The sequence below is a fragment of the Castanea sativa genome, chromosome 3 (assembly GCF_040712315.1).
Source record: "Castanea sativa cultivar Marrone di Chiusa Pesio chromosome 3, ASM4071231v1".
NCBI lineage: Eukaryota > Viridiplantae > Streptophyta > Magnoliopsida > Fagales > Fagaceae > Castanea > Castanea sativa.
In genome coordinates, this window is record NC_134015.1 from 19,642,976 (window position 1) to 19,670,620 (window position 27,645).

At 35.6% G+C, this 27,645-nt stretch overlaps 2 protein-coding genes across 4 annotated transcripts; both read left to right on the top strand.

The window, feature by feature from the left end:
• The first annotated feature begins 2,447 nt into the window (after nt 1-2,447).
• Nucleotides 2,448-9,891, top strand: LOC142629878 (uncharacterized). 2 transcript variants are annotated; one of them, XM_075803927.1, is made up of 7 exons: nt 2,448-2,744; nt 3,990-4,133; nt 4,385-4,452; nt 4,543-4,593; nt 4,673-4,732; nt 4,822-5,271; nt 9,412-9,891. In XM_075803927.1, exons 1-7 carry the CDS (start codon nt 2,603-2,605, stop codon nt 9,448-9,450), a joined length of 954 nt encoding a protein of 317 aa, XP_075660042.1. In that variant the 5' UTR covers nt 2,448-2,602; the 3' UTR covers nt 9,451-9,891. The 2 variants fall into 2 exon arrangements, with proteins under 2 accessions (XP_075660042.1, XP_075660043.1); XM_075803928.1 differs by having other exon boundaries at nt 2,577-2,744; nt 3,973-4,133.
• Nucleotides 9,892-18,054: 8,163 nt separating this feature from the next.
• On the top strand, nt 18,055-21,956 carry LOC142629879 (lipoyl synthase 2, mitochondrial-like). 2 transcript variants are annotated; one of them, XM_075803930.1, is made up of 5 exons: nt 18,237-18,375; nt 19,195-19,257; nt 20,152-20,238; nt 20,612-20,823; nt 21,714-21,956. In XM_075803930.1, the coding sequence occupies exons 3-5, from the start codon at nt 20,204-20,206 to the stop codon at nt 21,836-21,838; spliced, it is 372 nt and encodes a 123-aa protein (XP_075660045.1). In that variant the 5' UTR covers nt 18,237-18,375; nt 19,195-19,257; nt 20,152-20,203; the 3' UTR covers nt 21,839-21,956. The 2 variants fall into 2 exon arrangements, with proteins under 2 accessions (XP_075660044.1, XP_075660045.1); XM_075803929.1 differs by lacking the exon at nt 20,152-20,238 and having other exon boundaries at nt 18,055-18,375.
• The last annotated feature ends 5,689 nt before the right edge of the window (nt 21,957-27,645 follow it).

Here is a 27,645-nt window from a genome sequence, read left to right on the forward strand (position 1 = left end):
CCCTAACAAATAGGCTTCATAAACACCTATTCCAAAACGAGGCTGACAACACCACTCACCTCGGACAGCTAGCCTAGGGTTTAAATCATCAGGAATTTGAAACCAAGTCCTAAGGGAATCTAACCTTCTCTCGTCCGTCCTGGAAGGAACCTCTAGAGCACAACTATACACGGTTTCCTGTTCGTCTAAAGGGGAGGACGGCGGGGAGCTCGTCGAGGTGTCAGCCCCAGAAGCTGTCCTCGTCCTAATACTCTCTTGAAGAGTTTCTACAGGGATTCCAGGAACACCAGATGTGTATTCCTCAGTTGTGTGACCACTACTACTACTGGCGTTACTAGAGGTGTCATAACTAGAGTCGTCGTGATACTCATCTATGGCCCTGACCACACTGTCGCTAGACGAGCAGGAGGCCATTGAAAACGCCCTAACACTTAACAAGGAAAACTAAAGTGAGTATAGAAAGATTACCTGGCTCTAGATGAGGGACACTAAGGACGCTGAGGATATTCTTAGACGAATCGACGGACGAGAGTGTCAAAGCGGAAAATTTGAAAAAGTGAGAGGGGCATGAGAGAGAAACCACTATTTATAAGCAGAAAAGTCTCGGTAACCGCAACGACGGACCTAATCAGAAGGTGACACGTGGCGCATGCCTCGGAGGAGTAAACCGGTTGACCAACCTCCTATGGATGTGCGACACGTGGTGCGTTTTAAGATCTATTGATGCATCGTATAACTCCTGGACGAGGGGCAACTGATGTGGGATGAAAAACACTCAAACCACCCAAACCGTCCGTGGACGGTCATCACCTCGGCAGCCGTCCAGAAGTTATCCTCAGGACGAGGGTAACGAACAAGGACGTCCAGAGGGTGATAGCGAAGCTACATCCCTCGTCCGTGGGGTGCGCACAGCTTACCCTGAAGAGGACTCGTCCACATGGAGATCCATGGACTAGGATTTTACACTTGGAATCAGCAGGTGCACTCGACGAAGGAAATTCAGAACGAGGGTACCACACTTGGGAGAATCTCCGAATATAATGTGACAATCCCTTATCCCACGCATAACGGTCATGTATCCGTTGTGAAATAGAAATGTAACTCCTGGACGGTTATGGCAGTTACGTTTGAGCCTCGAATCCAGGAGAGGTTCCCATTTCGATAACCGTCTATGAAGGCACTATATAAAGGCTGATTTAGACAAGGCAAAGGTATGTTCATTTGATTACTCCAAAAAAGTTGGAACTCAGATTACTTAGAGGAAAAACTAACTTTACCATCGGAGGATTTTTGGCCGGCAGCCCCGGTCGCCTTTGATACGCTTTTCTTTCTTTTTCAGGCCGTAGAAAGAACCAGTAATCCTTTCAAGTCCGAAGCATCCAACCTACTGATTTTCTTGGCATCATCAGATTCCAATACTAGTTTTTGGTTGAATTGGCCAATTTGGTCCAATTTTTAAAATAGTAAGAATTATAGTGGAAGGTGATGCTTGAAATGTTAATGAGCCATTGATTAACCCTAATTCAACCCCATATTGGAGCATAGCAGCAGTCATAATATATATTATGGAACTAAGAATTTTTTTTTTCCTTTTATGTACAAGGAGGGAAAATGCCATTTCCCATCTTTTAAGCCAATGGACAGCTTTGTTCAACTTGATAGGATCAATTCCTCTCTCCTGTCTTCTGGCCTTGGCAGTTCATGTTTAATATACTAAGTATTTTTGACACACATTGAGAGAGGGAATAAGTTCTTAAAGAAACTAAATGTAGTATATAACCAAAAAGCTTAGAGAGCTACCACTTAAATCTATATATAAAAAAATAATAGATAGCCACCCGAGCACAAACAATCATAGATTTTTTTAAATTTTTTTTTATTTGTTCCTATAAATTTTTTGGGTTTGGCTTATCTTCAGTACTTTTTTAACTGAATATGTTCTTTTGTTTTAGATATACAATGTCAGGTGATAGTAGATTTTAATATTCACATTTTATTTAGTCAATAGATGACATAACAATTTCTCATTAAAATAAAAAGAAATTTTATTATAAAAAAAAGATAGAAGATAAACAAAACCGAAATTCTTATTACTTCAGCGTAAAATCTTTGATTCAATAATAGTTTCTGTCATATGGTGTTTGACTTTCACATGATGGTCCTGAAACATATGATGAATACTAAAATTAACAAAGCAAAACTTCTAGTTGTCTGAATCCTGTTGGTCAAGAACTCTTTTGTTTTGTTTTTTTACTTGTTAAGTTAAAATAGTTAAAAAAAAAAAAAAAAAAACACAACCTCGTGAACCACGTGTTGATTCGAAAAAACCTGGAACCCAAGTCAAGTCAAGAACTTTTTAGTACTCTAAGCTAAAAAAAAAAAAAAAAAAAAGAAAGAAAACTTTTTAATAATGGATTAGCAGTTTCCATTTTTTTTTTTTTTTGCTGAATGGATTAGGCGTTTCCCTACGAGTTAATCCAATAATCAATTTCACAAATCATAGATCAAACGGTAAAGATTAGTAGTTGAGTATGCTATAGTCTTCTATCAATTCTCGAGAAACAAACAGCGTTTGTACTTTTGAGTTATTGGTTTCAGCAAGATGAGAGGAGGAGGAGGAGGAGGAGGAAACCCTTCTGGGAACTACAGAAACCCATGTCTTACAATGCACCAGCCCTGGGCCTCACTGCTTGTTCATGGCATCAAACGCATTGAAGGCAGGTCATGGCCTTCTCCAATCAGAGGTAATACCCTATGCTTTAATCTTTGAATGAATTCAGTCAAAAATTTTTCATACCCACTTCGCCTTTTGTTGTTGTTGTTGTTTTTTTTTTTTTTTTTGGCTCTGGGAGTTGAGTTATTGTTTTTTCAAGTTTGGTTTTGGTTGCTTAGATAAAAAAAGAGTAAACCTTGGTTATTGTATTTTCTTTCTCTCCATCTATTTTCATTTGGGAAGTGATAAGGAAAGTGATTTTGCTCAGCTGGGCTCCCTTTCTTTGAGTTTTTTTCTTTTGGGTTTTTGTTGGAATCATGGATGAGTTTTGAAATTTATGGAAAAAGTGGTATTCTAGTGTTATTTCTTGAACCAAGTGTAAGGTGAAGTGGAGTGTAGCTTGTATTGTTGTTTAGATCTCTTGAATGGTTAAGACATACTGATTTTCATTGTGATGGTGTGTGGTGTGAGTGTGAGTCTGTGACCAGTATAAGTCATGCGGACTATTTTCTAAACGCTACTTAATTTATCCAAAACAAAAAAGGTGCTTAATTTAGCAAAAATAGTAACGCTGCTTAAAGCAAAGTTCTTTTTGAGGTTAAGTTTTCCTAAAATATTTTGTGCTTCACCATTTTGAGGCTGAGTGATGGCTAAGTCAGTTTATGCGCTGTTTGAATATTGGAATGGGAAGTTTGGTCAATAAAGTAATGTTAATATTTGGATAAATATTTTATTTATCAAAAAAAGAAAAAGAAAAGATGGCTATTCCATTGTGCCTTATTTGAACTATTTGAAAGGAACACAACAGTTGGAGATTTGAGGGGATGGAGCATATGGATTTCCCATTGAATGTTCTTTTATGAGAGGGCTGTATGATTGGATCTGTTCTGTTCATAATTCTTTCACTTCTATTCGTTGTTTGATTTTATTGATTGTACGAATTTCAGATTGTAAATCTTTATAGGACTCTTTAATATTTGTGTACTCAATTGTCTCATTTTGGTAATACAAATTTCTATTATTTATATTTTAAATAAGAAAAAGGCATTGGATCTGAACACCATAATATTACTATAATTCATTCTTAGGAGAAGCAATTGATACTGTCATATGTTCTAATTTTTTCTGATTTAATTATCAATTTATCATACTGTTTTCCTGAGGAGAAAAATGCTTAATGTTGATTTGATTTACTAGTTCTAATTATTATTTTGTTTTCTTTCATTCTATACTTTCTGATGATGTTTCTAATAGTTCAGAATCTTGATTTTTGAAGGCCGACTTTGGATTCATGCTGCAAGTAAGGTTCCAGATGAGGCTACAATCAAAGCAATGGAGGATTTCTACAGGGAAATTTATGCAGTGAATGGAATTACTGATCTTAAGTTTCCAGAGCATTATCCAATTTCAAGATTATTAGGTATTCGGAATTTGGGATTTTTGTAATACATGCTTCTATGTTTCTATGGGATACAATTATTATCACAACTGCATTCTGAATGCCTTTTCTCTAAGCTGTTTTTTTTGCTTCTTCTTTTCCTCATTTTTTGTTTTGTTTTTTGGCATTACTAATTAGAATTTCTGAGTAGAACATCTTGGATTTCTATAAAGTTGAAATTTCACTTGAGAATACATATTTTGACAAACTCGATGGTTTCATCTTTGGTTCAGGGTGCATCGAAGTGGTTGGATGTGTTAGAGGTGAAGAACTAGCAAGCTGGGAGATGGTACCTGAAGGGGTGGGCAACCCACTTTTTCTCAGTTTTTCCTTCATATATGGTTTCCTGGACTTTGTTGACTAAAATGTATTCACTTTTGTTTGCATACAGGTGAGGCTGGAAGGACAGACTGATTTTTGTTGGCTTTGTGAACAGCCACAGGTGTGAACATTAACAGCGCTACACATTTATGATTGTTTTGATGATATTTAGTAATGATTTTGTTATACAAACAATGCAGAAATTGCTGATTCCTTTTGAGATGCGAGGATACCAACGTGTATATAACTTGGAAAAGAAGGTATATTTTTGCAGATACTGTCTATGCTCTCTCTCTGTGGGTTTCTTTTGTAAGAGAGACTATTAGCTAACTTATAATACCTGTTATAGATATATGAGGCTGCAGTTAGAGGTCTTGTTTCAGTTGAAGGTCCACTGCCAGTGAAATTTCCACTTCCAAATCCACGAGATCCATTTTCCCTGAAGCCAGGATCTATCTCTGTGCAATTCCCTAAATCTAAAGCATCTGACATAGAAAAATCATCAAGCCTCAGTGCTGCCATAGCTGGTGCACGAGCAGCAGCTACACAGTTCACAAAAAAGGATGAAAATCTCTCAATGGTGATCCCGAATGGTGCACCTGATACTGTAAGGACTGATCAATCGACAAGCAAATCATTGAAAGAGGATGCAATGCTAGACACTAATATTAATGAAAGATCATCTAATGATGGGACTTTGGTGTCAAATGACAAGGAGCAAAGTTTCCTCCCTAAGTGTGAGGCAAGTAGTAGCCATAATAAGACACCTGCAGGTGTGGAACGTGGGGGACCTCATAAGGTCTGCAATTTCTTCTCTTTGGCTGTCATTATGGGGTTTTCTTTTGTATGTTGCTATAAAATATGAGCATTAAACTGCGTGACTGGGAAAAAGATGAACATGCATGAAAACATGGCTATCGGTAGTTAACCACAAAGACTAGTTAAACAAGTATCGTTCATATAATTCTTATTGCTAGGTCTGTGTCTGATTTGATTGGGATCCTGTGTGTGATTCTGATTGAACATTTTGGATCCTAGGTCTAGATCCTTGAGTAGATAGTGAAGCATTACTGATCTGCATTTTATCCACTGATGAAACCAGTAGTCCATGTGTGACTGATTTAAGGATTTGATACGTACTGTGTAAGAATATGTTCAGTTCAAGTACAATACAGAATCAGATGGAACATATGTCTAGATTCTGTTTCTGACTTAGTGGGTGTCCATACCATTGAGTTTTAGGCCTGGGACTGAGGATAGTTAGGTCGTGTTTGTTTCTAGTTGAATTAGGAAGTCTTTTGTGGAGAAGATATGCTTTCAAAAAGCTTTGTACCGAAATTCACTTGAATTGGGTCTGGTTCATGACAGTAGTGATATGAAAGCATGGGTTCAATTCTTGAGACTAATTGAGCTTAGGTTTATGATTCTGTAGGCTATGATTCTGCAGATTATCTGTGTTAGGCTTAGGATTATGGAATTTGGTTAGAGCGTTAAGTTATGTACTGTTGTATGGTGTTGCATAGTAAGTCAAAGGTTAGATCTATATTGTATTTTGTTGATGGTTTTAAGGCATTTTATTTATTTATTTTGGTTATAGGAGCCACTTGTTAGGTCTACAACAGCTACCACTCAGCCTGTAGTCATTGAGGAATCTTATAAAAAAGGTCATTGAGAGCCTAACGGAAGCCATTAAACATTATATTAGGGTTAGGAGAAACCTTAGCAAGGAAGAGGCCGAAGCATTGAACAGTCAGAATAGTTCATGGATCTAAGCCCTCCTGCTTTTAAGGGTGCCCCTGATCCTTTGGAGGCTTATGAATGGATTCAAAAGATAGAGAAAATATTTTAAGTGCTGAGGTGTACTGATGAGCAGAAAATCTTTTTTGCCACTTTCATGCTGAAAGCTGAAGCTGATTGTTTGTGGAATATGACCCAGGGGGCTATGACCTTTAAGGATGATGAGCCTATGACTTGGGCCTTATTTGTGGATGCTTTCTATGATAGGCACTTTCCTCAGACTGTGCAAGAGCAGAAAAAGGCCAAGTTCATGTAGCTAGTACAGGGGATCATGAAAGTACATCAGTATGATGCCAAAATTTTTAAATTTGGTCCATTGTGCTGATCACAGGGTGATGGATGATGAATGGTTAGCCAGAATGTTTGAGAGGGGGTTAAAACCTAGCATCAGGCCATATCTCCCCCGTGCTGAGAACTTGTGCTGAGGTATGGAACGTGGCTTTGATGGTGGAGAGGGACATTGAAAAATATCAGAAAGTACAATAACAGAAAAGACGGTGTAGACTAGGAGGTGGTATATCGTGTACCCGGCATATATGCCGGGTACAAGATATAATTTTTCGTAGACTAGGACCACAAAAAGGGAAGGCAAATGCAGGAATTATTCAAGAGGCAAAATTCAGCGGGGTCTAAGCTGAGAGCACCACTTCTGAAAACTGTTGAAGCTTGCCTATGTTTGTGGCAAGAATCATGGGGGCCAACCCTGTCACTGGAAAAATTGAGCCTGTTTTGGGTGTGGCAAGGTGGGCCACAAAGTCAAAGACTGCCCTTCCCAAAAAGGCTTCAGCCAGACAAGAAGCAGAAAGCTCATGGGAGAGTGTTTCTCTATATTGAGAGTAGCATCAAAATTCGTGGTGACATGTACCCTTAAGAGAGTGTTTATTTCTGTTGAGAGTAGCATAAAAAATTCAAAACCCCTTACATGTCTCCCACTCTGTACTAGGGTAAATAGACTCAATTTTACCCATTGCTTTGTATCTCTTTGAGCTGCTTGTAGTATGTGGTATCATCTGAAACCTAAAATTGTGAAATACCTATCAATGATTCCTTTTGGAGATTCTTTGGTAGCAATTTCTGATTATAGATCCAGTGTAGGTGGGTTAGTGAGAATTAGTTATTGACTGTCAGCTTTTTGACATTGAATAATTACCCATTTGTGTTTGATACTAACTCTTTCACCGTTTCGAGAAGAATATTTATTGTTTGGGTTCTATGACAGACTGAGTTTGACCATTCCATGAGTGTTAGGGAGATATTAGAGATCTCAAATAAAGATTACACCAATCGCTTAGTAACATATAAGAGAAAACATCTCCATTAAACAAATGTAAATCTCATATTGGAGAAAGCCTTCCAAATAATTTAGTGAATTATGTATTAGAAAAGTTCTTCTAAGACAAAGATTTCACCTATCTCTGAATATATTTCTAGTATAATTAAATCTTTCTGTGGGGGACAGGTGGTTGCTTGATTACATCAGTGTCAGAGACCTAATATTCCACCATATTGAACAACATTCACAATCTGAATAGTGGATGGTGTACACAAGAAACAAAAACAAAAGTTTGATGGATTTTTTTTTTTTTTTTGGGGTGGGGGGGGGGGATTTTTTTGAGACCAGTCATTTGTTTGGGATATGCAGAATAGTGGGGACACTGGATTATGAAGGTAGTTGGAATTAATCATGCATGCAGTCTTTTCAGTGTATCAGGACGGGGTAAAAAAAGGTTTTTCTGTCACAATCATGCATGCAGTCTTTTCTGTCACAAAAGGTTTTTGGGGTTCAATAGGTGATGTTTGGGAACGTTTTGTTCTATTTGGGTGGACAATTTATGCTTGTAATCATGACAACTCAATTGTTTGGAAGTTAGCTCTACTGTGTCTTATGTTGGCAGTGGGCATAATAGAGGGAAATGAATAACTGCACTTTCTATATTGTTGTGATTTCAGTTATGGAGCTGAAATATTATTTTTCAAGATCTTTGTTTGAGTGGTCTCAGATCCTTGGATCCCTTGAAAGGCATTGCCTTGTAGATTTTATGGGCTGCCTTTTTTGTAGAGTTGATTTTTTTTTCCTCTTTGTAAGTCTTTAGGAGAGATTTGTGTATGTTTATTGTGTACATAAGATTTTCCTCTTTTTGATAAGTATTATTATTTATCAAAATATATTTTTGAGGTTCTAGTGTTCTCAATATCATTTAGAAGCATTTTGACATTTTAGTATTAATACCTACCAATTTGTCTACATAATCACAAACAACAATGTCATGTAGTTAAGTGGGCAGACTTGCTTCCTGCAGAGTGATATCAAAAACTACCTTCAAATTTACACATTAGACTTGTATGAAAGTCTTTTCACAAAAGCTAGTTCTAAATCAATCACCAAACTCTTCATTTTCATAAGAGTTTTTTTTGTCTAGGAAGCCTGCTTAGACCATCTGACATGCCCACTTAAACTACATCTATTATAAGCTTCTGGCTTTGTGGCTGCATCTTGTGCTAGGAAGCACGGACACAGGTACGGGTATGACATAACGACACGACATGGGTATGACACGGATATGATACAAATATGGGACTCTAAATGAAGTGTTGTTGCTTCCTAGATCTTTTGTACTTCTAAGGTTCCACCCAAGCTTGTTCAAGTTTCCAATTGAAATCATTTTTAACCAATGCTCTGTTAGAACTTTATGAAATTTGGTGCATTTCCAAATGCATCCAGCATTTGCTCACATCCATTTTATATGGATGCTGGGTTTTGATATTATTGTAAACTGTACTGAACATGAATTATGCCTCTGTAGATTATAAAGTGCATTGCTCATTACGGTTTGACTAAAAAAAAAGAACCCGGAACTCATTTAATTTATTATTTGTTTTATGAGGTTTAATTGAGTGTAAGATTGGATCTCTATGGCTAATGATGCGCGATGCATCACCAAAAAAAAAAAAAAAAAATATATATATATATATATATATATATATATATAGAGAGAGAGAGAGAGAGAGAGAGAGAGAGAGAGAGAGAGAAATGCCACAATTGATACCATTTTCGTTTCTGTTTTATGTATTGGTCTTTTGAAGCAAATGAAACCATGTATACCTCATGTTTTACTAAATTGCTTTACATGATTTTTTTCAGATTTTCGCTGCCTCCTTGAGAGGGCTCAAGCCGTCATGAATTTCTGAAGATCCTGAAGGAAGGAGATCTGTGTCTTGAAACCAAAATGTGTGGCCACCCAGCAGTTATGAATCACATTGGAGATTCATTGTATAGCTCTGTTAAACTGGTTATACATCTTGTAGTTTTGTATGTTATGATTTTATTTATTTGTTTCCCTTAGCAGCTATTCTGGCTATTAGAACTTCTTGTTCTTATAATAAAATAGCCAATTTAAGGTTCTTTAAGATTCATTTGTGTATGAAATTGGGATGACATGCTGAAACTCTGATTGGTTTAGTAAAATCCAACTCTTTTGACTGCTGATTCTTTCATTCCTGGTCCCTGGACCAATTGAGTACATTGTCAAAAGTTTATGCATCATCAATATGCGTACAGAGAAACTACTACAGTATTTGTATTTTGTTTGTGACAGCAGTATAGACTTCTTTTTTGGCTGTATCTTGAATTTTATATCCACATTTTTCCCCTTAAACATTTAGTACTATGTTAAATAGAGTATCATGTTCACTAATGTATGTTATCTTGGAGTTTAGTTCATTCAATAGTCAAGTCTTTGTGATAGAGATGGCTTGTTTGTTAAGAAATGAACATAAATAAATCTTTTTTGAATAACTCAAGTTTTTCATACATAGTTCGGGTTATTTATAGTCCTTACTGTAAACCCGAAACATATTAAATTTGCAATTATGTCAACCATGAAACATTCCTTTATTGTATAATTGGCCATAGATAAGATACCTGTGTGTTTGTGCGTATATAAAACCTAATCCCAAAACCTCAGAAGTTTTATTCAAAATGTGTGTATGAAACCTAATACTAAAGCCTTGAAGTTTTATTCAAAAAGGACAAGGAAAGAAAGAAAAAAAATCCAGATTTGTCATTATCTATTAAGGATCTTCTCCAATTAAATCCTTTATTTCTCTCCAATTTTAGTTAGAACTTAAAAGTGCAATATATGGTATTTATTTGATTTTTAAATTCTACGTCTTCATCTAAATCTTCCATCTTTTTCTTGAAGCTTCCTTTAACCAATTAACAATTATGAGATTCTGACTAGTTCATACTTGGTCATATACCAGATCCCAAACACAAACAACAACGCTACAATGTAGAAATGGATAAAAATTAAGCTTAAAAAATGGTTGAGATTGATTAATAATGTTTAATTTCTTGAATGATCTTCCAATTTTTCCCCTTAAGAAAAGTATTTTGATTAATAACACATTTTTAGTCACTTCCACCATACAAAAAAAAAAAAAATGAAAAGATGAATTGGAATCAAAATAAAAAGTAATCCGATGGAGTGGAAACCCATCGAAATTAGAAAGGCAACGAAACCATACCATAGCTTTTGAGATCACTTTTCAAAAAGATGATTTGGTTTTTGTCAAGTTACCGATTGTATACATTGTTCATTTTATTTTATTTATACATAATTAAGATTAGACTGAGATTAAAGGACCTAAACATGTCTATCCAATACCTCCAAGAACTCAACATATCTGAGATAGTAGACTAATAAATGGTATTACTAGGAGTCTGACTTCTTTCTCTTATCTCTCTCTGCCACCAATATTTTAACCTTTCTTTTCCATAAGCTCTATCGTTGAATTATTAATTGCACCGTCCTTACTGAATTTAATGTAGAGTTTTAAGTTTCAATCAATTTTCTAATAAACTGATTTTTTTTTTCCAATAAACTGATCCGATTACTAACATTAGTTAATTAAAAGCAAAAATAATTTGGTTTTTTTTTTGGGTAAATAAATAGAGATGTGTAGCATTTCTAACAGAAGATACTTCCAAGAAGTATCCCACGATTCCCATGCACCCACGTGATTACTTATCACCTTTTCTTTTCAAAGTCTAGTACTCTCCTCTCAGTCTCTACCCTTCTCCTAATCTCATCTGTCTTCTTCTCTCTCTTCTTTCAGCATACCCTCCAAGAGGGAAATTTTTGGCATTTAGCATCAATTTTTTCTAACAATTTTATTAGTTGTTAAGTTTTTGAAACTATTTTATAAATTAGCATCTCGAGTCTTAGTAACTCAAATTTGGTGACAAAACTTGAAGATTTAAGACTCGAGTTCCAATATTGGCACACCAATGTTTCCACATGAGACGTGAGTTCTATAGAAGAAGAAGAAGAAGAAGAAGAAGATGTGGAAAATAGCTGGAACTCAAGTTTTAAATACTCGAGTTCCAAGTGGATTTTTTCTTTCACATCAGATTACCACCACTTGAAACTCAAGTTTTAGAGACATGAGTTCCTTATTGAACTTGAGTTTTAGAGCCTCGAGATGTTAGTTTGCTAATAGTTTGCAAAATTGACACCTTACTAATTAAAATGTTCCAAAAATAATGCTAAATGCCAAAAAAAATCCCCCACGAGGACCAAGACCAGTCTACTTAAGCTCACTTTTTCTTTGGTCATTGGGAGTACTAGTAGTAGCTCTTGCCTCTTGTTACATGGAAGGAGAAGCGTGAGAATGGTTCCATGATGCAGAGGTATTGGGTTTGTGCACAAATTGGCTGCATTTCATATGCGCCCAACAAGATTGATTTGGTGCACCAATCCTTGATGAATCAATGGAGACAACCGCCCAAGAATCTAAGATGTAGAGCCCATGAATTTCATGCTAGAGGACCAAGAACCAATTCTTGATGCACCAATGAAGGCTCTCACTCAAGAGTCCATGATTCAAGAATTGGCAATCCAAGTGTCAGTGATCCAAGAATCAAAGATGGTAGCGCCAACAATTCTAATGGTTCTAGAATCAAATGAGGTCTTAAGGATCCAAGAACATTCCAAGGTCCAATGAATTAATGAGACCTTGAAGATTGAAAAACCATTAAAGACTCAAGAATTTGAGCAAAGACTGAAGATCTATGAAGAAGGAACCTTTATGCACACACGAGACCGCTTGTCAAAGAGAGATGCATGAATATGGTGATCAAAATGTCACTAAGGTATTAGTCTATTGGAAGATTTCCCTTGATGAAGATGACAACTACAACAACACTTTGTGGGCAAGGTGTTTTAAAAGGGAGGGAAATGATAGAAATCCCAAATTATGTCATAGGCCTTGTAATCTCTTCATAGTTGTTGTAATCATTTTAGTTAGTTAGTTGAGATTATGATGAGTTAGTTATGATTTGACCACATATAGCTCATTTAAAACATGGTTAATTCATAGAGTACATGTCAATTGACTAGCTAATTATCTTAATTCATATGGGACACTAGGATCATAACAAAGATCCCAAATTATGTTGGGCTGTCCTAACTATCAATATACCTATTTAACCTGATATATATATATATATATATATATATATATATATATATACACCTACTTAGAGATTATTGTAAACACAATTATTCTTAGAATAATAAAAGCATATCCAATAAAGGTCGTTCAATGTAATAGTAGGCCATTAGGTTGAATTAGGTAAATCCTTTTTTTGCTTTCTCTTTCTCTCTTTAAATATTTTATTTTCATATTTATATTTTAGCAATAGTTATGAAAGATAATAATTTTACATATAATATATACATTAGATAAAAGTAGGTTGATTTATAATTTTACAGTTACCAAAACTAAGTTTGGCCTATTCAAGGGCAAGCCGGAGTCAAATATTATCTGCCTATCCCAGTTGGGGAGATAAACACATTAGAGATTTCTTTGAGTAATTAATACAACATATAGAGACACATTTTAACCCAAAAGGCCTTAGCCTTATGAGTATGTACTCAATTATGTTATATTAATTCTTCATTCTTCTCATTATTATTCAAGACCGCTTCATGGGCCATGAGCAAGTTCTACTCACTCCCTCTTGCCTAATGCGCATTTGGCTTTACTAGTGCATCATCCATACACCACATGTCTTTTATCCTTCATGGAAACCTCGCACTGCATTGTTGTCTTGCATTATTAGTAGTAATAATCCTTTGTTTGGCCTTTTCCACGATCATTTGTGTGGGTTTTATGGGCTTACTTGGTGTAATATACCATCCTTACTCCAACTATGAAAAGGACCTACCCTGCTCCATTTGCGAAAGGGTTTTAAGTACACACACCCCATTTTAGCTCCAAATGTGAAAGAACCCTCGATAACCTTGCTACCTTTGCCCCATACCACCATGGGCTCTAATACCACTCGTTGGGAAGATAAACACCTTGTCATTGTCTAGCACCATTGGTAATAATACTCCTTTGTTGGGCCTTTTCAAAGATCGTTTATGTGGGTTTTATAGGCTTACTTGGTGCAAAATATCATCCCTACTATAACTACAAAAGGGACCTGCCTTACTCCATTTGCGAAAGGGTTCAAGTACGCACACCCCATTTCCGCTCTAACTGCGAAAGGAACCTCAATAACCTTGCCACCTTACCACCATGGGCTCTGATACCACTTGTTAGGAAGATAAACACATTGGAGAGTTTCCTTGAATAATGAATTTAACATAGATAAACACACGTTAACCCAAAAGATCTAAGCCCAATGTGTATGTGCTTAATTATGTTATATTAATCACTTATTTTTCTCATCATTATTCAATGTGAGACTTTACTCTCATGTTTAACCCAATAATCTCTATATGCAATTTTTGGGGGAGGCGTATTCACGAAAGACTGTATTTTTTTAACTGAATTGTTATAAGATATAACAAGTGGAGGAGAGAGCTCAATGGTATTATTGAATTACAAGGCTTTTGACACTTTTTTTATACTCCTTTTAACAAATGTTTTGAAGATGTAATATATCCTTGCTCTTCTAGCTAGGTAAGTTCTTCCCCCATTAATCTTCATCCCGCTACTTTACTACAAGAAAAACAAGCTATTGCAACGGGTGCGAAAGCTTTTTTGGCCCGCCGCTATAGATGAGATATATTGCGGTGTTTCATTGGACTGCCGCAATAGATCTAGCCTTTTGCGATGTACTATAGCGGCACTATATAAATTGTCGCAATATACGTGTTTTAGTGATGTTAGACTTAGCTAAAGTGGCGTTTCATAAATCCGCCGCAATAAATATACCCTTTTGCAGCATACTACAACAACGGTATATAAAACCGCCGCAATATATAATTTTTAGCAGCAATTCTATTACTTATAGCCGTGGGTTGGATGACCGCAGCAATAGATACTTTTTTGCGGCACTTTTTCTTAGTTATAGCGGCGGTTTAAACCACTGCAATAGACCTTTTAATTACCCGTGTCTGGTCCAATGTATCCTTCTGTTGTTTTTGCCTAAGCGCCATTTTGGCCTTTTATTTCCCTCCTCTTTTCATTTTCCAATGTATCCCTCTATTGTTAGCTCTAAGAAAAAATCCACACGCGCGCGCACACACACACACACACTCTGTGTGTATGTGTGTGTATAAGCATTTTCATCACCAATCCTTTACCATCGGTCACCACTAATGTCATTTGCTAACATTGCTAAAAAGATTTCCTGACCGTCATTAGCTGCCATCACCACCGCCGGTAGTAACCAAAAATAAATATTTTAAAATTTTCACTAGTCCAATTTTTTCCCTTTGTTTTCTTTTTCCTTTCCCTTACCTAAACCTATCACTTTAGTGTCCAACCTTTTCATTTCTCACCCATTTTTCTCCCTCTCAAAGAAAAAAAAAACACTCTCTTTCACTCTCAAAATATCTCGTCACTCTCAAAACCCAATGATTGATCTTCCCACCACTAGCACGCATCCTCACTACCACGCATCCTCACTCTCAAAATCCAGCTTGGGTCTCTCTCTATTAGCACTCTCCCTCGCCGCTCATCGATTGAAAGGCCCAAAAACAACCATTGAGGCTTGAACGAAGCCAAATGCTTGGCTTTTGCCATTAACAGTGCCGACGAAGCTAGGTCAAAATGAGTTTTTTTTTTTCTTTTTTAATCTCAATGATATCAAATTTTCTTTTTTGGGTAATTAGTCTTTTTTTTTTAATTGTATTTCTAGAATTAACCTTTCATTACACTCTTCAAATCCAACGGTTAGATTTCAAATCTAAGTATGGTGTGTGATGGGCATGTGTTGTGTACCTGTATGACTATGTTCTTCCAATCTAAATATCCAATTGGTCTTAAATTTCACCAACACCAATATGTCACCATACCCTTCAATCCTAATGATCAAGATTTGAATATAAATTTCACCAAGTCCAATGGTCTCGGAATCATCTATTAAGTTTGACCGGGTTTGACCAAATTTAACTAAACTTGACCACACATTTTTCTAAATCCAATCGTTTGATTGTGACTGTAATTTACTAGAATTAACCTTTCATTACACTATTCAAATCTAATGGTTAAATTTCAAATCTAATTATGGCACGTGATGGACATATGTTGTGTACTTGTATGGCTGTGTTCTCTCAATTTGACCATCCAATTGGTCTCAAATTTTACCAACACCAATATGTCACCATACTCTTCAATCCCAATGATCAAGATTTGAATATGAATTTCACCAAGTCCAGTGGTCTCGAGACTTGTATGTTTTTAGACCCCTTAACACAAGTTGTTTAACTTAGTTATTTAGCCAAGTGATTACTTAGATAAATCATTCAGTTCTAGGTTAACACAATAAAATCATATCATGTAAATAATGCAGAAATATAAAGAACACCACAATGTGATAACCTAGGAAAACCTAACCGATAAAAAACCTAGGAATGATTTAACCTAGCTATTCTCAAGGTAAAATAGATCCATTATGAAAGAATTGAAGTTTTTATAATATAACTTAGACCACTAACATCCTATTGCTACCTCATGTAGAAAAATTATTATCATGACCATGTAACAGCTTTGAGTCCACGGACTACTTCTTTCTTTGATCTGCAGCAACCACAAGTTCTTCTACTTGTGATTTTGAGACTCCATTCAAAGGTTTCAGATCTTCTTTAAAGTTCTTTATGCAGCAACTGAAGAGATCATCAAGTTCTTGACGCGAATCTTGATTTTGATAACTCTATGTGTGTGTACGAAGGTAAACACTTTTAGATCTCACGGAAGATTCAACACACAACTCTCCAAAAGACTTCTAAAACGTAATTAGGGTTTTTCCTTTTATACTTGAAGTAAAACACTTAACCGTACACGTCATATGGGCTTAGGTTGAATTGTAAATTCTGTAGAAAATTAGATCTGCACGAGTTTCGGTTGATTGAGTCTAATTTTCGATCGATCGAGCCTTGCAGATTTTGTCCAATAAATCCTGCAATAAATCGATTCCAATTTTATATTAAATCACACTTTGAGCAAGCTTAAACTTAGACTTTATATTTTAATCATGGTTTGCCAGCATAATACAAATTGAAGTTCTAATATATTAGTTCCTAAAGTCTTAGAAACTAACAGGACCATCTGTTAAGCTTGACTAAGTTTGACCAACTTTAACTAAATTTTGATCACTCATTTCTTTAAATTCAATCGTTTGATTGTGACCATAATATACTAAAATTAACCTTTCATTATACTCTTTAAATCCAATGGTTAGATTTCAAATCTAAGTAAAACGCATGATGGACATGTGTTGTGTACTCACGTGGTAAAAAACTTTGATTGACTTTGTTCTCTAAACCTCTAAAATGGCCTAAATACCTTTGAAATATCTAAAATGACCAAAATATACTGAAATTTCTAAAATAACCAAAATACTCCTTAACTTCTTAAATGACCAAAATTGTCATTATATAGATTTTTTTTGGGGGGGGGGGGGGTGGTATTTTGGTCATTTTACCAATTTCGAGCTATTTCTGGTCATCTTAGAGGTTTCAAGATACCTTTGCTCATTTTTTAGGTTTTAGGAGTATTTTTGTCTTTCTAGAGGTTTTAGGGGTATTTTTTTTTGTCATTTTAGAGGTTTCAAAGTATTTTTGGTCATTTGAGAGGTTTCTAGCAATTTCAAGGGTATATTAATTATTTTTTTCGTCGCTAAAAATATCACTTTAAAAATAAAATTTTTAAATACATTTCAGCATATATTTTCACTTCCCACACTTTTTTTTTTCACTTCCCCCCAAACACTTCAGCAAAATATATCCTTTTTTTTGGGTTAAAACTTAAAACAAATATTTAAAAATAAAAATTTTAAATAAATTTCAGCATAAATTTTCACTTACCACACATTTTAATTTTCACTTCCCACATTTTTTTTCACTTCCCGCCAAACACTTCAGCAAAATATAATACCCTTCTTCTTTTTTGTTTTTTTTTTAATTTTTTTTTTTTGATAAGATAAAAATTGGTGGGCTGGTTGGTAGTTCAGTACACAAGAGCCCAATTCACCTTTTGCTAATACTAATGAGCCCAAACTACCTTAAAAAAAATAGAATAAGCCCTGAACAAAATTTCAGCCGTGGGATGCTCCTTAAATGCCATCCAACCGTCCAAAGAGAGTGCAGACATAATATAATACTCCTTTAGGATTGTTCAGTACATGCATTTAAAAATTAAAAATTATTGTTTAAAAATATGTCTGAAAATACTCAAAAGAAAAAATATTTAAAAATACATATAATATTTTTTAAAAACTAAAAATTGTTATTTGAAAATATGTATCAAACACGCCCTTAGCCTCTTAGTTTCAACCGCTTTTCCTCGTAAAAGAAAAAAAAAATCAGCAGATTGCGAGCTCTAACCACCATAACAGGGCCACCCTCTGAATTCCCCAAAACCCTAGATGGCCTCCGGGCTTGTCTGGCTCGTGAATCTCCCACACTATTGGACTTCGTGTACTCCGTCGAAGTCGGTACCAAGAAGAAACCCCTGCCCAAGCCTAAATGGATGAAAGAGGCCGTGCCGGGAGGTGAAAAGTACGTTTAGATCAAGAAGGAGCTGCACGAGCTCAAACTCCACACCGTTTGCGAAGAGGCCAGGTTTCCTAACCTCGACGAATGATGGGGTTAGTGTTAATATTATGATTTAAGTATTGTGTATGTTACATATGTTTGCTGCAGAAAGTAACAAGGGAAGAAAATTTTATATACCATGTTGTGCTTATTTCCGTCTTGCATTGGTTATAGTTTTTCTTTATTTTTGGGTGTGGTGAAGAAATATAACTGGTAAAGATATCTTTAAAAGTAAAAATCTCTAATAGGTAATAAAAAGAAAAAGAAAATAAAATCCTTTGGGAGATAAAAGTCTAAAGCAAAAGAAAATTACTTTCTTGAGTGAAATATTAACATTATGGTACTATGCCACTATTGAGCTTATAGATGTATATATTCCTTAGCTTGTCAAACAGTCATAGGCGTATTGGATGTCTTCTAACTCATCAAGAGAGGTTTGGGCTTTGCTCTTTAGGCTTTATTAAAATTAGAAGGTTTTGTGAAATACTTTATACAATATTTTTTTTTGAAACAAAAATTATTAAACAAAAATAATTTCTAGTCCTTAACTTTAAACTTTCTCATACAAAAATAAGCTTTAGTAGTGGTGTTTGCATAGATTACCTATGCTCCGTCTAATATGACCAAACCTTCTATAATGCACTCAGTTTTTAGATTTTAAATGGAAATTAGTTTTATAAGGTGCTTATCATGAGATGCTGTGAGGGTTCTTTTTCTTTGTTAAAGTGCTAGGTGTAGACTATGTAATCTAGATATAGATAATTTTCTTATTTTGGAAGAAAAAAGAGGTTGGTACCGTTTATTTGTGAAGCAAACATCATATTATGATCCTCTCCAATTGTTGCTTACTACTAGTTTTCTTGACTTTTCAGGCAATGGTTGCCCGTGGAGACCTTGGAGTTGAACTTCCAATTGAGGAAGTTCCCTTGTTGCAGGTAAATTAGTAAATTGATGTAATGAATACACCATACTTTTGACATTTCAACTGAAAGTATGATAAGTCTAAGATGAAGTTGCTTGACATATATTGCTATAGTAGTTAACTAATTTGGTAATTTTTGTGTTTTGATTTTTTACGAATACAATAGGATAATATTTACTTTGGTTAAACATCAAAAGTATTGTCCAGATTTGACCCTCAACTCTAGCCTAACCAACTCATGAGCACCGTAATCCAATACATCAGGACATGCCTCATGTAGGCCTTACACATAGTCCATGTCTTATATGGGCCTTACATAGACTCCAACCCTATCAACTTGTTGCTCGGAAAATTACTGAAAGGCCAAAATTTCCCTCACTTGAAACTTGAAAGCTATCAAAGAAAATGAAACTAAATTAAAATAAAGCTGATTTCTTGTTGCCTGCATCACACCTGGCCCATAAGCTGGGCTTCATAAATGACTCCCTAACTTTGTAAGAGTAGTTGCTCTTCTATATTTTAGTTAGGAAAGCAGCACATAGCAGGGGATAGCGTTTGGTATCATGGATGTAATATGTTGTAATATATATGTCATGAATTTAAGCGGAGGAGATTGCAATACCCCAAATAAATTGTATTGGATTAAATTGGACTAGTGAAAAAGATATGTTGCAGTATAGATATGTCTGTCTTATGTGTTAAATTTATAACCTTATCAAGCTTGCATTATTAATTTATTATTATACTAAAAAAACTGAGGGTGGAATTGCTATCTCTAATTATATGTAGCCTTGCTATGTCATCATATGATATTTTCCCTTTTATATTCTGGAGTTTAAGAAAGTGTGATTGATGTTGTATTGGATTTCATTGTGTAACTCAATCCTATGTTTCATTCAAACATAAGGACATAATTCGAAGGTGTCAAAGTATGCAACACCACCACCACTGCCACTATCATGATCCTTGGTGATACCTGCACCCGTGGCTGCTGGTAACAATTCATAGTTTTATTTAGTGAATTCCACTTTACCTCGAAAATATGCTTTGATTTAAGAGTTTGATTTGCAATGCCAACTTTGAATTTGCACTTTATTTTCAGTCTCAAATTCATTAGAATTCTTAAGTGTAAAACAACCCACGAAAATGCATTAGTAATCTCATTACAATATGAATACTTTAAACTAAAACAAATACAATTAGACCTTATATGGCTAAAGTGTGACTTTTTAAATTGTCCCTTGATTTTCTTTGATAATAGAGTTGGGAATTTCTGTGGAATTTATTTTACGAGTTTGTGAAGAGGGATGGATGTTTGCTTTGTTTGATGTTGGAATTAACTTTAACTGAAATTGTTAAATTCTCAGGTTTTGCAATGTGAAGACGTCACAGACACCTCCCCTGCTTGACCCGAATGAACCAGGGAATGTGGTAGAGGCAATTGCCTCGTGGGGTTTGGATTATGTGATGATTACGAGTGTCGACCGAGATGATTTGCTTGACCAAGGGAGTGGGCATTTTACTAAGACTGTGCAGAAGTTGAAGGCATGGAAGCCAAATATGCTGATAGAAGCCTTGGGTATGAGCTCTTAGATTTTATTTTTATTTTAATTGTGAGAATTAATGAATGTGTATATAGATGTATGAATTTGAAATTTGTGCAAGTATCGCCAATTGTTTTTAAGAAAAGCAGTAGGTTACATGGAATTTAATTGTAAATGTAGGCTAGTGAACACCACAACTAGTTCTGCACAAGCCAACAATGTGTTTCCCAAGTTTTTGTGATTGCTAGTCACACTTTAGGCCCTGTTTGTTGGGGGCTTTTCCAAGGAAGCTTCGGCTTTTAAAAAGCAAAAGCTACTTGCATCTTGTTTTGTAAATCAAAGATTCTCTATTTCACCAAATTTGTGGATAAACAAAGATCATGTCTTGCTCTCTTCTCGATCAAGGGGTTCGCGATTGGGTTTCAACTAACTAATTAGCAACTTCTTACTTCTTAGCATATAAAATGCATGAAAAGGGACTTAAAAACCACAAGATGTTTCCGAATATCCACAGCCTTATGACATTCTACGACAATAATTTCTCATGTTTTAGCTAATTGTTCTGTGCATTTACATGATTCATCCTTCTTGATAAGTTATTATACTTATTTTCAAATTATAATACTTTAGTGTATTATAATTTGAAATTTGTTTGAACCATGGTGTAGGCTTTGATGGATTTTTTGAATTTCAGGTTGTCATTGCTAATTGCTGTTTTTGTTATTTTATTTAATAAGGCCTTAGATTTGTTGTGGTATTCTATGGAGGTTAATAGGCTAATATTTATATGCACTTGTTGAGTAATCTTGGTTTGTATGCACTTATTAAATGAGCAAGATGAAAAGTCTTAAATCTCTAAGATTTTCTTGTCATTCTATTCGATCCATTTATATGCACTTATTGAGTAATCTTGGTTTGTATGTAGGACGTTCCTCCGGTCCAATAATCTCCAACTCTCCAAAAATCATTAGTTGCATTCCATCAACCAAGCAGCTTATAAGTTTTATGTTGGTGTTCAAAGACTTTTTGTGGACAAAGAACTACATTTGAACAATTGCATTTTTTTCAACCGCATCTTTTTTTTTGTTAATCTTATAACGATGGTTATAGATAATGTTATGTATTTGATAATATATTTCTATGTTAATATAATGTTAGTTTGGAGATATTTGTGGTATTGTTAATTAGTTACATTTATGGTATTGTCTCAGTAGAGCTAAAATTATTACAAGTACTTTTTAATAGGTCTGTCGTTTTAAAACCTAGGAAAAAAAAACAATTTAACCTATAGTGGCGAGCAAAAAGCGTCACTAAATGTTTAAAATTATGTTTTAAATGAAGCCCTATAGTGGTGTTTATAGCTCACTGCTAAAGCTTCACACATATAGCGGTGGGCGTAACTGCCGCTAAAAGGTGCATATGTTTTGTTGTACATGAAGCTCTATAGCGGCGCTTATCGCCCGCCGCTAAAGGTTGTCACCTATAGCAGCGCACATATCCTGTCGCTAAAGGTTAGTTGACCCGAAATCTAACCTCATATAGTAGTAGTTTTTACCTGCTGTAATAAACCAAAACCGTTGCTAAATGGTAGATCTATTGCGGCACTTTTTGTTACTGCTGCAATAGATCTATAACAGCACCACAACAGTGGCGGGAAGAACCGCCGCAATAGCACCTGCTGCTAAAGGTCAAATGTACCTTTAGCGGCACTTTTTTGGGCTGTAGCGGCACTTTTGGCCCGCCGCAATAGTCCCTTCTTCTTGTAGTGCTTGGAGGGTCCTTGAGTTAGCTTGGAAATTGTCACCTGGAGATTGAAAGTTGACTCATGGACGCTTACATTGCTAAATTTCTAACTTTTGTGCAATGGTTATCATATGGGTACAATATTTCCAAATTATATCTTGATAGGAAAAAAAAAAGAGTAAAAAATATATAGGGAGGCAAAGTGGAAGTAAGAGAAAGAGAGGGAATTTACATTATTCGGTTTAACGATGACCTATGTCTAAGAGCAAAACCTTTGATGACTATATGTTTAGTGTTAACACAGTTTTGTATAAAGAACAAAATATGTAAATGAACAAAATAGTCAACAAAAAGGCCATTTAAACACAAAAAATAAAAATATTTAATCATTAATATTTGTATTCAATCCATTCCATATAAATAATCACTAATTTTATTTTTCCTAAAATAAAGCATCAAAAAGATACTGTGGCCATGAATTCTCTTAATCACTAATTTTTTTTTTTTTAGTTTTTAGTTTTAACCCGTTTTGTCTTTTGGATTTTGCTTGACTCTTGAGTTTTTATTAGTGTATTTTTTTGATAAGATATATAGTAGATGTTTTTTTATACCTGTGAGATTGACAAATACACACTTGCGTGGTGTCCATTTACCATTACACCATGTTAAATTCTATAAGAGAGCTCTAACACATGCACTAAAAAATAAATTAGAAAAAAAGAAGATAAAAACGAAGAAGAAATGTTTCAATCCATATGGCTCATCGTTTTATTTCTTTACATCTGAGAGGGGGAGACTTCACAAAATGGCAAAAATTCATCAAGAAATCATTTTCTCTCTCGCCAACCAAAAAAGCCACCACAATTTCAGAAAACAACTCAGTGCTTATTTGCAAAGTTATGAATACCACTATGGCATTGATTTCGGTTTGTCTATTAAGAAAAATTCTTAGGTATTTTCAGAGTACAAAAAAATTATGCTTTCCCTCTCACATTCATGATGAATCCTACCATTAGTTTATTAAGAATGTGAGAGGAGGGAGAACCATTCTCCATACTTCGGGAGTACTTAAGAATTACTCGTCTATTAAAATGTAATATTTCGATTCCAATTTATTTATTTATAATAAACTTGTTATTTATTAGTTATTACTATTATTTGGTTAAATAATAATATAAGTTAATGATGAATTTAATGTAGAGTCTCAACTTTCAATCAATTTTCTAATAAACTGATTTTTTTACCATTAAACTGATCAGATTACTAACATTAGTTAATTAAAAGCAAAAATAATTTGGTTTTGTTTTGGATAAATAGATAGAGATGTGCGGCATTTCTAACACAGGATACTTCCAAGAAGTATCTCACGATTCCCATGCACTCACGTGATTACTTATCACTTTTCTTTTCAAAGTCTAGTAATCTCCTCTCAGTCTCTACCCTTCTCTCAATCTCATTTGTCTTCTTCTCTCTCTTCTTTCTGCATACCCTCCAAGAGGGGAATTTTTGGCATTTAGCATCAATTTTTTCTAAAAATTTTATTAGTTATCAAGTTTTTGAAACTACTTTGTAATTAGCATTTTGAGTCTTAAAGACTTGAATTTGGTGACAAAACTTGAGCATTTAAGACTTTGAGTTCCAATACTGGCACACAACAGATGTGGAACAATGTTTCCACGTGAGACGTGATAGAAGAAGAAGAAGAAGAAGAAGAAGAAGAAGAAGAAGAAGAAAAAGTGGAAAATGGCTAGAACTCGAGTTTTAGATACTCGTAGAAATTACCACCTCTTGAAACTCGAGTTTTAGAGACATGAGTTTTATATTGAACTCGAGTTTTAAAGCCTCGAGATGCTAGTTTGCTAATAGTTTGCAAACTTGACAATCGTACTTACTAATTAAAATGTTCCATAAATAATGCTAAATGCTAAAAAAATTCCTCCAAGAGGACCAAGACCAATCCGCTCAAGCTTAATATTTCTCTGGTCATTGGGAGTACCGGCAGTAGCTCTTGCTTTTATTTCCCTCCTCTCACTCTCTTTCTAATTAGACCCACAACCTCTCTCTCTCTAAACCCATGACATCAAACTCTAATACTTGTTGAATCTTCTATTTTGGCCAAAATTTATTGACACGTCCTAGAAGGTTGGAATGCTCGAAAAACACCGAAATGGGCTGAAATTCTATTCGAGGTGGAACAAAGGGTGTTATTGTTCTAGGTTACATACCAGTACGAGATATTCTTATTGAAATTAAGAACATTACCTTTTTGTACATGTAATTATGTATTGGTGCTGAATTTCTCTCTTTGGATAAAATAATTTCTCCCTTTGACTCTGCCACTACTTACTTGCTGAGATTTATTTATTTTTTGTGTAGGTAAGAGCAAAATTATTTTTGTTTATAATTTTTTAAATGACAGGGTCATTTATTTTAAATAAAATTGGCTAATTGAGCTTAATTTTTTTTTTAAAATTTTACTACTGATAATTTTTGTTGTTGAACTACTTTTTTGGGCTTGTATATTTTGTTTTAGATGTTAGATCTATAAATTTTTTTATAGTCACTAAAATGAGGAAAATATTAGTGCTACAAACTTTTTTTTATATAAATTATTGATGTAATAGGTGGTTACTAGTAAGTAAAAGAATGATGTGAGTAGTGGGTCAATATGCGAACTAATAAGAATTTGTTACTAAAACAGTTTGCAAAAATGTTGTAAAAATGTTTGTGAGTATAACATTACTCTTATAAGAATCAATGATATTGTTTAAGGGAAAAAAATGTAATTTTATAGAACAAAATTGCTAAAATTAGTACACATATATTTATAATAATAATTTTTTTTTAAAATTTAGTCCTAAGCTAGCTACGTCCCTGGATTAGTGGGAGCTAGAGGGAAAGGAGAAGAGAGTCCATACATACAGTATAATTTTTTTCAAAGGATATTTAGTGACGAGATAGGTCTTTGATAGGGTACGATAGAGCGTCTATCCTGAAGTCGTCCATAGAGGTCGTCCGTGACTCAGCCAGTGTTGCAAGAACCCCTGAAAAACCTTACCTATAACTACCTCGTCCAAACAGGAAGAACCTTGGACGAGGTCCGCATGACCAGGGAACGAGACTCCTCGTCCTAAGAGTCGATAAGCTCGTCCTGAAGGAAATTCGTCCGTAGGAGGAACGACCCCTATTTCTAACCTAGGTACGCTCAACAAGAAGATACTAGGACGAGACTGTCACACTTAGAAAAATTTCCGAGTGTAATGTTACGACTCCTTATTACACGTATAACCTCCGGTAACCGTTAAGTGAGAAGTATATAACTCCTAAACGGTTATGGAAGTTATCTTTAAATCCTTACGCCTCCTTGGATCCAGGGGAGGTTACAAGTGTGATAACCGTCTATTAGAACACTATATAAACGCTCATTTAGACAAAACAAAGGTACGCAATACATTTCCCAAAAAGTTGGAACTCTAAAAATATAGAGAGAAAAACTAACTTTGCCAACGGAGGGTTTTTGGCCGGCAGCCCCAGTCACCTTTGATCACTTTTTTTTTTTTTTTTTTCTTTTCTAGGCCATCAAAAGAGCAAGTAGTCCTTTCAAGTCTAGAGCATCTAGCCTACTGATTTTCTTCGCATTATCAGTTGGCGTCGTCTGTGGGAAAACAGACACTATTCACTCTTCTTTTCATTCGACTCTGTTTTTGTTGTTAGCCTTTCCCAGACAAAAGGCTGAATGGTTCGAACAAGATCAAGGGCTACCAGCCCAGGCCGCCAGGAGAGTAGAGATGCATCTAGCAATCCCATTTGGGATCGCAGGTCAGCACTTGTCATGCAACTGCCTTCTATTCAACATATACAATCCATGGCTGCCGTTATGGCAGAACTGACATGCTAGAATCAGGAGTTGAATAGGGAGATCAACCTTAGGAGGCAGCGCCAAGATGGCCACACGGATGGACGAGCCTAGAGTCAGGAAGGTGGAGGAGAAAATGTCGAGTTCGAAAATCAGACAAGGGGTACCGCTTTAAGAAGAGTGCCACACTTGGAAAAAGCGATGGACCCTTTTGAGAAAAGCCATGGATGAGATAAGGGAAAACATGAGGCGGGCGAACCCAGTGGATGATATGGTTCACCGAACGGACTCCCCTTTCACAGCTTCCATCAATAGTCATCCCCTACCTCCAAAATTTAAAATGCCTTCTTTGGATTCGTATGATGGAAATCGCGACCTGTGCGATCACATTGCTACTTTCAAGACAACCATGCACCTTCAGGAGTCCTAGTCGAGATTATGTGCAGAGCTTTCCCCACCACACTTAAGGGACCAGCGCGGGTGTGGTTCAGTAAAATACCCCCAAACTCGGTGGGATCGTTTGAAGAGTTGAGTAAGTTGTTTGTCAATAATTTCATTAGAAGACAGCGCCACAAGCGTTTCTCTTCTAGTCTACTGACTATAGAGCAAGGGGAAAATGAGAGTTTGCGATCCTTTATTACCCAGTTTAATAGGGAAGCCTTGACGGTGGATGAAATGGATGACAAGTTATTGCTGGCCGTTTTCCACAATGGGGTCAATTCTGACTTGTTCATTCATAAGCTCTACGAGCAGGAACCACAGACTATGGCCAAGCTCGTCCATTCGGCCTAGAATTTCATGAATGCTAAGGACGCTATCATAGCCAAGAAAAGAAAAAGGGCAGAACGCTCGGAAGCGGGTCACCATCGTTACTCAGATCAGGGACTTCGTCCAAAGAAAGCTCGGGTAGACGAGAGGAAAGACAAGGATGGTAAGAAGGCGAGTTCCTCCGCGAGGAATCAGCAATACACGCCCCTGACTATGCCACTAGAGTAGGTTCTTATGCAGATCAAGGATGATCCGTCCTTAAAGTGTCCGGATAAGATGAAAGGAGACCCTAACAAGCGCAATAGGAGCAAGTACTGCCACTTTCACATAGATCACGGGCATGAGACGGACGAGTGCTTTGACTTGAAGTAGCAGATAGAGAATCTCATTAGACAAGGAAAAGTAGGGAACTTCCTTGGACGAGACCAAAGAGATGAGAAACTGAAAGCTAAGGTGGAAGAGTCATCACGACCCCCACTAGGAGAAATAA